This window comes from Branchiostoma lanceolatum, chromosome 15, assembly GCF_035083965.1.
Source record: "Branchiostoma lanceolatum isolate klBraLanc5 chromosome 15, klBraLanc5.hap2, whole genome shotgun sequence".
NCBI classification, from domain to species: Eukaryota; Metazoa; Chordata; class Leptocardii; order Amphioxiformes; family Branchiostomatidae; genus Branchiostoma; species Branchiostoma lanceolatum.
In genome coordinates, this window is record NC_089736.1 from 17,589,847 (window position 1) to 17,603,357 (window position 13,511).

The following is a 13,511-nucleotide window of genomic DNA, read 5'->3' on the forward strand; positions in this document are numbered from 1 at the left end:
GACAGAATGGAATGAAAGACATTTGCAGCTTTGTACAGCAGCTGCTTCTACTGATAGGTGTGAGGTCTAGAATGTATCACAAGCACCTTTGTTTACATAACCTATAGCTATAACATCCAGCAATATGACAAGACCTTGATCATTGTTTAATCTGGTTATTGCTACAAAATAAACAGAAGACAAACTGCTATTAAGCTATTTGTTCACACCTATAACAGCAGGTATGCATACGTCTGTAATAGATATCATACTTAATGTCTCTTCATCACAAAGTGATATTTCAGGCATTGCAGGCAGTGGCTGTGGGTACAATGGCCAGATAAGAGGAGCAAATATCATTACATGTAATACCATGACATGTGAATAAAGCTTTTGAATGATAACAATTCAACTTCTTGGACTTTTTAAAAATAATCAACAATTATCATGCACCTGTTTCAATTCGTATGACAAGAGAGATCTTTAATTTTAGATCATCCTAATTATCCTGATTGCTATGATGTCACTGAGTAAAGAAAAAATGCATTTTTTTCACAATCAGTATGCTTGGTTTGTGGCTAGGCTTATCCATACTACGAATAAATTGTACACAGTTTTATACTAAAATTTCAGAATTGAAAGTTGATTTATAAAGCTAAGGAAAGGCTTTGTTGCTCTTATTTGTAAAATCTGCAGTTATATTTACTGCATCCAGTTAAACAATTTTTTCAAAGCATTCTCTTATGCAGCTTTTCAACAGCCTATTATGATACATTATGCCTCAGGTTAGTGAAACTAAATCATGCTGAGGTTTCCCCTTTCAGAGTATCCTGGTAATGAATATCAATGGCTAATCAGCACCAAGATTTCAGATTTTCCAATATGATGGAAATGCATTAGGATAGGATGCGTGTACAGTGTGCAAGTCTTTGATGCACACTGCAAGAAGTCAACATTTTAGTTTCAAATTTTTCTGGCTGAAAAATACATTGTTTTAATCAAAAAGGTCAAAGACAACCTTGTAAGTGATGGAGCAATATACATAAGAGATCCTATCAGAGGTAAGGGATGAAAAGCATGCAGACTAAAAGTAGGATAAAAGAAAACAAAAATATCATTAAAGGAAATCACAGCTACTATTTCAGCACCAGGGACAGTTCTTATGAAGAAAGAAAGTTAATTTTGTTCAACCTGCAGCTATACAGTCAAAATTTGAACACATGCAACAGAAACAGGAAAAAAATCCTAAGTTCTTTCTTCATTCAATACTTTGTCTACATGACAGAGTTCTAATATCTCGTCTAATTAATTGTTATAGTCTAGGCGACCGGTGCAAAATATAGGTACAATAGACCTCCAAACTCCGGCGCCATTTTGAATCTGCTCTTGCGAGAGTACAATCTGCCGTGAATGCGCACGATCTGAGGACGGAGGCGGGAAGAGCACGGGAGCGGTAATAGAAAGCAGTGTCAAGTCATCTTCGGTGGGGAGATGTTCTACCAGTTCTGAAATTCGTCGTATATACGCATGCCACAAGTAAATGATATTGTTGCTGATGCCTGATGCTGGCTGCAGAGACCATCGAGGAGTTGAAGCAAATGTTCATCTGCTGGAAGAACAGCATGGGTTCACGGGGCCTGCGAGTGAACATGGGGAAGACCATGGTTCTACACAGCACTCTTGCTGACACTAGGCCAGTGAAGGAGTCCGGGAAGTTCCCCTGTGGTGTATGCAAGAAGGGCGTCGGTACCAACTCCATCTTTTGTGGACAGTGCATTCACTGGATCCATAAAAGATGCACTAACATCAAAAACAGGTTGAAACAAGACAGTAGCTTTATATGTAAGAGCTGTACATCGGCAGGTGACCTCTCCTCAGATCCAGAGCAACTCACACAAGTCACAGTGGGAGAAGAGAACCTCAAGGTGGTGCCAACTTTCTGCTACTTGGGGGACATGATCAGCCAGGCAGGAGGCTGCTCCGACGCGGTGACGGCAAGGATTAAGCCTGCTTGGAAGAGTTTCCACGAGCTCCTGCCCATACTCACAAACAGCTACATACCTCTCAGAAACCGTGGACATGTGTTCAACTCCTGCATCAGAAGTGTCCTACTCTATGCCTCGGAGACATGGGCTGTGGCAACAGAGGACATGAAGAGGCTCGACAGGAGCGACAAAGCCATGGTCCGATGGATATGTCCCAGGAAACTCTCAGAAACACTCTCAGCAAAACAACTTAGAGCCAGATTAGGTGTACACAGTGTGCAGGATGTGATAAGATCCAATCGTCTACGTTGGTATGGGCATCTTGAAAGAATGGACAGGGAGAGGTGGCCCAAGAAAATCATCGGCATGACCGTGGAGGGCCGAAATCCACGAGGACGACCAAGGAAGAGGTGGATTGATAACATCAAGGACGACCTCCACCACCTCAACCTACACGATGTAAATCCACAGGACAGAGGCACCTGGCGAGCGGCCACCAAGCTCCCCCATCAGCATGCAAGCACGTCAAACCCCAAGATGATGGGGAAAAGAAGACGTTAAACCAGATAGTGAGTGAGTGTGAGTGTGTTGTGGACACTTGGACTCGATATCAGCCAATAAAATTGTGAATTTCTGATAATTTTCACCAGTTCCCTAGCTTGCATCGTACATGTTTACGCCGCGTACTTGTAGTTTTCCAGGATAATCTTAGCTCAAGTCAAGAAAAAATCCCACAAAAACGTAAACATTCTGGGCTGGGATCCTTGTAGCTGCGTAGGTATAGATATTGCCAAATTTTAGCGGTTGTGAACATAATTGTTACAATGCCAAAATTGCCCGAAGTTGGAAAAATATGCGGTGGGAGGGGGTCATTCTTCTGTCTAGCCCTTCTTTACTTCGCTTCACCCGGCAATATTCTTGATTTCCGCTGGATTTTTTCTCGACTTGAGCTAAGGTTATCAGGGGAAACTACAGGCGCACGGTGTAAATATATACGTTGCGCTCCATCACTGTAGCGCGCGTTCAACAGCCCATCGGGAACAGTGGAAAATTATCAGAATTTTTACCGGCCAAATCAAGTCCAAGTGTCCACAACAATATCATTTACTTGTGGCATGCATATATATCTACAAATTTCATCAATTGGCAGAACACCTCCCCACCGAAGATGACTTGATACTACTTTCTACTGGGGACACCATTACCGCTCCCATTTTCTTACCGCTTCTTCCCGCCTCCGTGCTCAGATCATGTGCGCTCGCGGCAGATTGTACTCTCATGAGAGCAGACTCAAAATGGCGCCAGAGTTTGGTAAGGGGTCTGTTGTGCTAATTGTGGTAAAAGCATGAAACTTGGTGAGTATGTACCTAACATTTTCAAGGGTGGCACCAATTCAAAAAGCCATGTTTCTTAGCATCGGTTGCTAGGAAACCAGTTTTCATCAGATATTGCTACATTTTTCACTTTTACGTAATAAGGCTAAAATTTGGCAGAAGCATGCAACTAATACCTCCTCATTGTATGCTGTGAACAAATCTTTTTCAAGACCTATGTGATTTGTAAAAAAAGTCATCACCTTATTTGGTATGACCACTTGTAGAATTTTTTCTTCTTTCCAGATAAGGCCACACCAATTTTTTTTCTTGCTTCTTGGAATAGCCTCTCATGTTTTTCCCATTTTGAAAAAAAAAAAAAATTGGGTCACTATTTACATTTATCTATAAATGTTTACTCACGATTTTACTATTAGTTCAGTTGTAAAACTCAATGGCCACCAAAATAGATTATAAAGGCCTGCACATACCTACAAAGTGTGGTCACATGTTATCATAAGTTATAATTTTTCAGTTACATGTATTACAACTATTTCTCAATATCAATTCATATATTACATAGCAAAAGGTAATTTTGTTACTGAAATTATAGTACTAGATCAAAAAAGGGGTTCATTGCATAAAATGAGCCACACACTTGAATGATCCTCTTATTCTTTATGTTATCTTCACCCCAGACTATTTTCAAAAAGAAATTTTTTTCCGCCCTGTCGCTCCAACTTTTTTTGGGAAAAAATCTGAGAAGCAACAAATAAAATTGGTGTCGCCTAAATAATGTTACACATTCAAAAATAATTTTCTTGGAGTTTACTGAGTGCTTATGTAGTATTTTGATATCATAACCTTATGATATTTCCAAACTACGAAATAATACAATACCCGGAAGTCATGCTCACCACTGCACAAACAATGTTATTGACTGACGTACACAGCACTGGATAAACTTTTTAGTATTGTGATCGTCATCATCATTAGTATTGAGAGCAGCACTAGACAATGAAATAATCATGTAATCATCCTATCGAATGTTAATTTGGCAGCACATCGAAGAACATTGCATTTTTGTGAGAAATAATGCCTGTTGTCGCAGCCCGCCCCAGCTAATTCCCGCCACCAGCTGCAGTAACAGCCAATCAGAGTTGCGTAACACACATCATGCAAGATTTACACAATGAATCTTGGGGCAGCAGACAAAATGGTGGATTGCAATGTGGATGAAGAAATTTTTCCACTTAACACTGTTTTTCACCGGGAAACTGCCAGTACACAAACTTCCATTATTCTTTCTAGGTCTTGCAGGAAGCTTACACGAAAGCAGTCGTCCGAGAAATTTGAATAGGAGGAAACTTTCGCCGGCAGTCAGCTTGTTTTGACTGTAGTAAACATACTAGTAGTTATTTCCTTGGCCGCTTGCAGTTTCCACACACACAATTTCTCACTCAGGCTCAATAAAATTCATGAGTAGAATAGAAATTTTCCAAAGATATGCAAATGAATGTATCTTTATTCATAGTACACAAAGTATAATACTGTATAACGACTTAACCATTGATCGAGTGGTAGTATTCCAAACACCATGTGGCGCGGTGCTTTCGGCTCCCGTGATCGACTTCCAATTTTTTGGAGGTGGAACCCCCTATAACGTACTCCCCCTGCCTTTGGCGTCCATCTAGAACACCTGCTTATGACTTTGAAAGGGTGTACAATATTGAAGACTTTAAGGGTACATGTATGTCAGGACTTCCTTAGTATTAAAAAAAAGCATGTGTAACTAGCCTATTGGAGACAAATATACCATTTCATCTCTCTGAAATCAAGAATGAAAAAAATTATTTTTTGTTGTTTTATCTTAGATTTCAGATAGTTGTCACAAAAGGAAAGTGAACAATTACGAGCCAATCGCTCAGTCATGCTGTCACATTACATCACCAAGGGGAGCAAGGGCAAAGAGAGAAATCTAAATTGGATCAAAAGCTATTTTCAGCCACTTGTTCTACTATTATGATAAATTTACCCTACCTGTTTTGAGCTGACAAAAGCACTGATGGCTTTGGAGTGAAGGTATAGTTCATGAGGATACTGGAGTTGCTTCTGACAAACAACACTATCCTTATCCTCTTCATATTCCTCCATATTTGTAACTTCCAGCTTTGGTTTCCTGAGCGTCTGTTTGCGCTGAAATGGTCGAGGCTTCAGAGTTGGGCTGAGCATTACCAGATCCCGCTCCATGTCACCATTGGTTGATTGACAGCCCTACTCAGAGCTTCCATTAGTGCTAAGAGCTTCTGATGTGTGTTGCCAGAGGTGGCAGCTCATTATAATCCTTCACATAATTCAGTAATGTTACAACAAATACTGTGAACTTCATCCAAACTATTTTACCTGTTGTGAAAGCTTTCTTCAAAGAACAACACTTTAAGATAACACGAATATATTTTAAGGATCTTGGTCACAACTTATGTCTGCTTGAATTCATACCTTACTTCATTCACATTCCAAAATCATCGCATTGACAAATATATATGGAAAACATGTTGAAACGATTGACATATTCTTAACTTCTTTTGACCATCCAAGAGCATTAATATTTTAGAATAAAAATAAGCTCCCAGAAGCTGTCAGCAGACAGCAGACAGCAATGGTTTCATCACTTCTGGAACATCCATGCCTGCAACAGCTTGTCAGTGAAAGTACTAATATTCAGCAATAAATGAGTTGCAGTTCCCTTCACACATGAGGAATTGGAGAAGAACATTTCCATCCAGACAAGCTCTGATGCGTCAGTCTGGGATCCTGCATGGGCTGAATCGACTGGTCACAGCGACACTTCTGTATCTCCCGGTCAACTTCAAGACGAGAAGGACAAAGTGCCAGCAGTTTCCCAAGTACTAGTAACTTTCCACCATTGTGTAATACACCATAATGGGAGCTGAGTCAGCTGACTGTATCCCAGATATTGAGACGTGCCATTAGCTGATCACGTAAACAACCTGTCATTGATACAATCCAGACCGTTAAGCTCTATCTCCTTTCGAGTCATGATAGCCAACTGCAAATCATCTTAGTCATTTTCTCAGCATGATTCCCTGGAGGGTTTTTTGCAAAGAGCTTGGTACATGACATATAATACTGATGTATCACCCATAAATGATGAAGATTCTAATGGTCTCAATGCACCTTAAAACATTTTTGTACTCTAAAAACCTAAGCTTGTACTCTATAATACAAAACCTGAACCGTGTAAAATACTAATTGGCAAGTGTGGAGACATAAACATGCATTATGTTGCTAAAAAGGTCAGTCTGACAAATTCAATACTACTGCCCTCATAGCTCTTCCTCATCCTAAATCTGTTGAAAACCCTTATGAAATTTCTATGACCTCTCAGTAACCAGGAAGCATTAGATGACATATATAAACTAACAGCTTCATAACACCATTGCCACATTTCATCATTTAATCAACTATGGAAAGTGGGCCTAATTTGCATAAACTAATATCTTTAAAGGCATAGTCAACTCACAAAGGAGAGTGCTCTGGTTCTGCTGATAAAACATGATTTTACTGACAACTTGACATTGAACCTGGACTAGGCAGCAGTTGCATTATATAGCATCAATATTCTGATAACCTCTGGAGTACCCTCCAGATAAATTACAGCCAGGTGTAACGTTATTTTGCAAACAACCATTGGACAAACTTCAACTGGGGTGCTCTTAAGAAATCTTGGGTTGAGCTTTAAAAATTACCTTTACAATGTGTTTCTGGATAGTCTTTAAAGGATTCCTAAACTCCAGAGGGGGGTGTTATTTTCGAATAGATAATAATTTTAGGAAGTAACTCTGTGAACGTTTGTAATGAATACTGTTACCAGGGCATACAGGAGGGGAATATAAAAATGAACATAGTACAGTGCACATCCAAAAGCATTCAGTATTCTACTTAATTCCCCAGGTGACCCTCTATTTTCTAATTAATTAAATTAAGCAACCTCAGCCTATGGCTGAATACAATGTACCTAACAAGGCTTGACAAAAGAATTTCAGGAGTGATAAGAAAAACTTGTCTTGTTATGTGTTCTTTTATATCTTCTTATTCCCCCCCTGCTTAACACCCCTCATTTATGCCAAAATATTCACAATGAAGGAAGTGACACGTATAGGGGATACATGGGTAGGGTATGCACGGGTTTAGTGAGATATTGTTTTACAAAACACACCTTGTGTAATTCACCACCAGCGGAATTCTGTAAAAAGTCAGCTGATTATGTATTCATTTACCAGTGCAATGGCCTAGTGGATAGAGTGTTTGCCTTGCACACGGTAGGTCGTCAGTTCGATCCCCAGCCGGGTCATACCAAAGACTCTAAAAATGGTACATACTGCTCTCTCTGCTGAGCACTCAGCATTTGGGAAAGACTATGGCAGTAAAACACACACCACTACCAGTGGACCAGCCCCCTGCTGTAGTGACTTGCACAAATGTGTGGCCCAAGGGCTACAGAAATGGAGACGGGCGCCACCCCTATGCATCTTATTGACAGGTCTGGGATACTTTAACTTTTGGCCCAAAATTGACCTGGAACTTCAGCACTTATCCCATAGATTAATACTTAAAGGCACCCAGAGCATTTTATGAGGCTTGAAAACTGGAAATATTCTAGTTGCTGTAATCTTTATGAAATTGACATTAAATGCCACTGTTTACCACATTTCCGTAAAAGGCACAAAAATAAGCTACATGATGATCTTCTAGTTTCACGTGCCTAGTGTAAATAGACCGATACCATAGCTTCGCCCACCTCCGTCAAAACGTAGAAATGCAAAATTAAAACATAAACACACAAACATACACAGCTCGCTGCACAATGGTAGAAAAGCGCCAGGTAAACCATTTTCGAACTTGACCTCCGTTCCGACAACAGCTACACACCTACAAAAAATCATGAAGATCCATAAACGGTTCCGTTTTTTGCCTACATGCAAACACACAAACATGCAAATTCTGCTGCAGTACTGTTCAAAAATGCCAGGTAAATGATTTTTGAACTTGACCTTCCTTTGCACAACCACTACACACCTACCAAATATCATGAAGTTTCATCAAAGGTTTCTCGATTTATGCTCTTGACATACATACAGACCCACCCTACAGCTGGCGTAACCGAAAACATAATCTTCTCGGCGAAGATACATGTAAATAGCCTGTATATTAGTTGTACTGTGCAATTGATGCGAGTGTCTCATATTACACACAATAACACTTTTACGGACATGCCTTTAGCATGGCAGGTGGGAATTATGTACGCTATGAGGAGTGGCTACGTGGGGGATTTTGAGCTCTTTAAAAAGTTGATTCCATCCATATCCATTGATGTTAACACAGCATTGGATAAAGTTTTTAGTATTGTGAGCAGCACTAGAAAATGAAATATTACCATGTAATTGAATGTCTATTTGGCAGCACATGAAGGAATACTGCATTTTTGTGAGTAGAAATAATGCCTGTTGTCGCGGCCCACACCCCCAACTAGCTGTAGCAAGCAGCCAATCACTGTTGCATAACGCAAATACGTCACACAAGATTTACATAATGATGCAGCAGCCATGATGGCGGATTGTAACGAGAAGGAAGATATTTTTGATGATGCATCTTGGGGCAGCAGACAAAATGTTATCATCATGGGGAAACTGCCGGTGCAAAAAACTTTATCATTTTTTGTAGGTCTTGTGCAAAGGTTACACGAAAGTTATGTAGTGTATTACCTTTGCACAAGACCTACAAAAATAAAAGTTTTTTGCACCGGCAGTTTCCCCATGATAAACATTTTGTCTGCTGCCCAGAAATTTAAATTTCCACAAAAACCAAGTATGATATTGCATATAAACTATTTTATCATTGATCGAGTGGTAGTATTCCAAACCCCATGTGGGGCTGTGCTGTCGGCTCCCGTGATCGACTTCTGATTTTTCGGAGGTGGAACCCCCTATAACGTACTCACCCTGACTTTGGCGTCCATCTGGAACACATGCTTATGACTTGAAAAGTTTGAAAAGTGCATACGCTATGGGAGACTTTACTGTCCTACATATTGTGTCTTACTAAGCGCTACATGGTATATACGAGGGGTGATCAAAAAGTCTTCGGCCTCACCCAGAAATAAGGTCCACATCTCAAATTTCGGGGCATAATTATGTAGTTTGACATGTTTCAGCAATATCCACCAAACTTCAAATTATTGTGGTCAATATTTTTTAGTCGACGTCCATTTGAAAACTAGTAGGTAAGTGATTAGAAAAACAATGTTGAACTCTGATCAGAGATGTGTGGGTCGAGTTCCTCGGGCCAAGAATTCCTCTGTGAAAAAAGAAGCCGTCTAAAATGTTTGGACGCCGTCTAAGAGCGTTTTAGTGCCTCGGAGCCCGTCCCAGGCCATCTGTCCTGTCAGAAACGGTGGCGGATACGTCGCGCGCGTTCAGGCCGTCCTGCCCGTCTGTTAGTTGGACGCCGTGGCGGCCTTCCTGGCCGCTGGAAACGTCAGAAACAGCGTCGGATGGGGCTATAAGATAATTATTCACCCGACGCTTCCGCCTTTCTCATTTCTAACGTGTGAAAAGCATGTTTTCGGCTTCTGCACATGCGGAAATTTGAGCGGTAGTTTTGATTTGACCGTTAACTGGTACAGACCATTTGTTCAGTCAGTGCTCGTTTTGCTGAATTTTTTGGCCCAATTTTCTTGGATTTCGCACACTTTTGGAGGATGGAATTTACTTCTAAAAGCAGCTGTTAATAATCTTTCTACAACATCCGGGGTTAGGTTTTATTCCGGTGACTGAGTTTATATTGCCAAACAAGACGTTGATTGTGAGAAGAATCATGATAAGAACATTATTTGCCCTGGCGGGCCCGCCGCTGCAATCTTGGAGGTGGTTCGAAAGTCAACAAGCTTCCGTCGGCAGAAAAAAGGGATAACACCAAAGAAGCTGAGTTTTATCAAGCTGGCTGAGTTTATATTAGCGGAGACTGGTAAGTGAACAAGTATTTCATGTTGATGTTTCGTTACAATGATACAAGATCTTTAATAGAGTTACCGACGAGGTCTCATGGTGCCCTCCCCACTTACGAAAAAATGATAAAATAGGACGGAGCAATGTTATAGGATATAGAGGTTGAGAATAAATTCGTTTAATTTAGCTTCCAGTCTGAGGCCATGGCGGCCGTGGGTGGTCTATTTCGCCAGTCTGGCTGCATATTTTGTTGCCCCAAGCGCCCGTCCCTAACGGCGCCTGCAACCCGGCGGGGGGCCCGCGCAGACGCCGTCCAAGACGTCTGGGACGTTTTCTACGGCGTTGACGCCGTCAAATGAGCCAATCTAGACGCGTTCGGCGTTTTTCAGGCCGTTCAGACAGTCCAAGACGTGTCAGCAAGAGATTTACAACCCGTCCAAGTCAGTCTGTAGTCATAATTCAGGACGCATCGAATTTCAGTGGACGCCCGTCACAGACGGTGTTCGGCCGTTTGGGACAGTTTCATTTGCACAGAGCCAATGGCATAAAATCTCCGAAGACATTATCAAAATGTTTGATGAAGATTCCCTTCTTATTTCAACTAAAAAGAAGTGGGTATCCGACTTTCAGCAGAGCAAGTTGGCCAGCACACCTCAGGTCGCAGCTCAATTGTCCATGTTTGTATCCTTCTACCTCACCTAATGTTACTGAGTGCCGTCTGCAAAGTAATGATCACAACGATTTGAAACTTGGTAGACATACATAAAAGACTTCATACTTCATAATTATTTCCCAAAATTTGAGCTGTGCACCTTATTTCTGGGTGAGGCCGAGGACTTATTGATCACCCCTCGTATATCCTACAATCTGGCTACGATTCAAGTTGATTCATACGAAGCGAACCTATTATGAGTTGTAAATGGTCAATCTGAACTTCTCTAATTTATTATTGGCTGAAAAATACAAGGAGTGACTGACTAATCATGACATCTATATGATGACCGTGGCTAAAATACTACAAGTAGTTAAGTAAAAGTTCAACTTACTCCTCTGTTTCTGTGGAACATTTTCATACAACATCATGAACTTCAGTGTACATTGTACAATGTAACTAGAGTTCTACGAACACATTATCTTCGCCAAATAATCAAGGATTATTATGGATACCAGGATAGTGATTAATATTTTCATGCTTTGTTATCAAATTGGATCATATATATACACCATGTCGTTTGGAAGTTATGGGGGGGGACAGCCTAGATAGGGTTAAAAATCATTTGGTGGTACAGGACTAGTATGTGTCTAGTGTGCTGATATATGAGTCTGTATGTTGATATTGCAGTGTCGTATTTGAAAGTGATGACGAAATACATGTAGTACAGTCAATATAAATGAATAGAATAAATCTTTATTCTATATCATACACATTTTGAAAGACAAAGTAAAAGACCAGCCAGACCCACACCTCTGCTTGGCAAGTAGTCCTGTTTATATGACCTACTTATCCAAGGCCATTTGTTTACATGACCTGTTTTCAGGGACACTAACATGTTTGAGAGTCCCATTATGAAATGCAGCGGATTTAACAACTTTCCTTACTAATTATGCCAATTAGCTCCTGATTTGCATAATAAGTTGTTGATTATGTAAAGCACCATCTGAGCTAACTACATACCGAACATCAAGACGATATGTCAACCCTTTGTCAAGTTATTCATGTCCGAAGGTCAAAACAAAAACACCCACTGCAGTTCCAAAAAAGCTGCTAGGGGGCCCAAACTTACACAACTTACTTCCTGTGGCATGAACTATCTACCACACAAAAATCATGACCATAGCACTTGCAGAAAATATGCCCTCAAATTTTGAAGCTCGGCTGCAGTACCTTAAATACCCGCTAGAAGGCCCATTATCGAACTTGACCTTCCTTTTTGTAAACCCTACCCATCCACTAAATATCATGCAGAACCATCGACAGCTTCTCATGTTATGTTGGCGACATACAAATACACAAACACACAAAGCCCGCTGCAGTACCGACGGAAAATGCCAGGTGAACCATTTTTGAACTTGACCTCCGTTCCTACAACCGCTACTTACCTACCAAAAATCATTAACCTTTCCGTCACTTTTTTTTGTCTACATACAAACACACAAAAATGCAAAGTCCGCTGCAGTACTGTTGGAAAACGCCAGGTGAACCATTTTCAAACTTGACACCTATCGAAAATCATGAAGATCCGTCAAAGGTCTCTCAAGTTATGCTCTTGACATATACATTGTATACAGACCCACCCAACAGCTGGAGTAAGCAAAAACATAATCTTCTCGGCGAAGAAGATAAAGCAAAACAGCTGACTTATCCTTCATTTTATCACTCAAGTTTGCACACACATGTATATTCATGTTGAGTCAAACCAGGAGAAACGGGAATTGTGTTCCTTTACAAAGAAATAAAAATATGATTGTAGTATTGTTAACTATTATATGACTAAGTGCTACACTCTCCTAGCCTGGTATGAGTGTAAAGCTTGCCCCACACACTAGTGACTCTGAATGCTGATTTAACATCCTGCCATCTGCCAAAGCTGTACCCACTTCTCCCAACTGATTTGGATCTGTAGAATTTATTGGGTTCTTTCCTGATCAAATATGCTCCATGATTTACTGCTGCATACCCAAATAATATATGACTGACTGATAGATAAAATGGAGCAAACCAATGTTTACATTTCTCAAAAACTTGAAGAATAAGAAATGGCGGGGATCTCAATTCTCATATCTTGACTACATTGTACTTGAGTTAGGGCTAATATTTCGAAAAGAATGTGTGTACTCAGATAATGCATGGAACCATTAATTCGACACCTTTACGACAAAGCACCATTGTCTGATAAATCAACAAGCGGACTATAGAGTATTTTGGTAATCATTGAGTGTATCGTGTACGTTGTTTTTTGCCCCCATTGCTACATGTGTGTCACACCAAATCATTGACATATCTCGGGAAAATTACGTCTTCAACATAGTACCGATATGACGCTGTCTTGCGTAATCTGTTCCAAACAAACCATTAATCCAACACTATACAACAGTGTTGCTGTTTACACATAATTTGGATAGTCACAACATCGGTTATTTCTCAATTTCTCTGTCAACCAGTGACTTACACTATTTACAATATAGGCACCACATGTCACAGTCGG

The 13,511-nt window shown here is 40.4% G+C and overlaps 1 protein-coding gene across 11 annotated transcripts in view; it reads right to left on the reverse strand.

Annotated features, from left to right (window-relative positions):
• LOC136421172 (dipeptidyl aminopeptidase-like protein 6) overlaps nt 1-13,511 on the reverse strand; it is a 329,761-nt gene that overhangs the window by 100,764 nt on the left and 215,486 nt on the right. For 2 of the 11 annotated variants that reach the window (XM_066408331.1, XM_066408332.1), the window contains exon 1: nt 5,318-5,542. The exons of the other annotated variants lie outside the window; for them this stretch is intronic. In XM_066408331.1, the coding sequence (XP_066264428.1) occupies nt 5,318-5,527 (210 nt within the window). In that variant the 5' untranslated portion in view covers nt 5,528-5,542. Of the gene's footprint in view, nt 1-5,317; nt 5,543-13,511 lie in introns of those variants that run through there. 11 annotated transcript variants of the gene reach the window in all.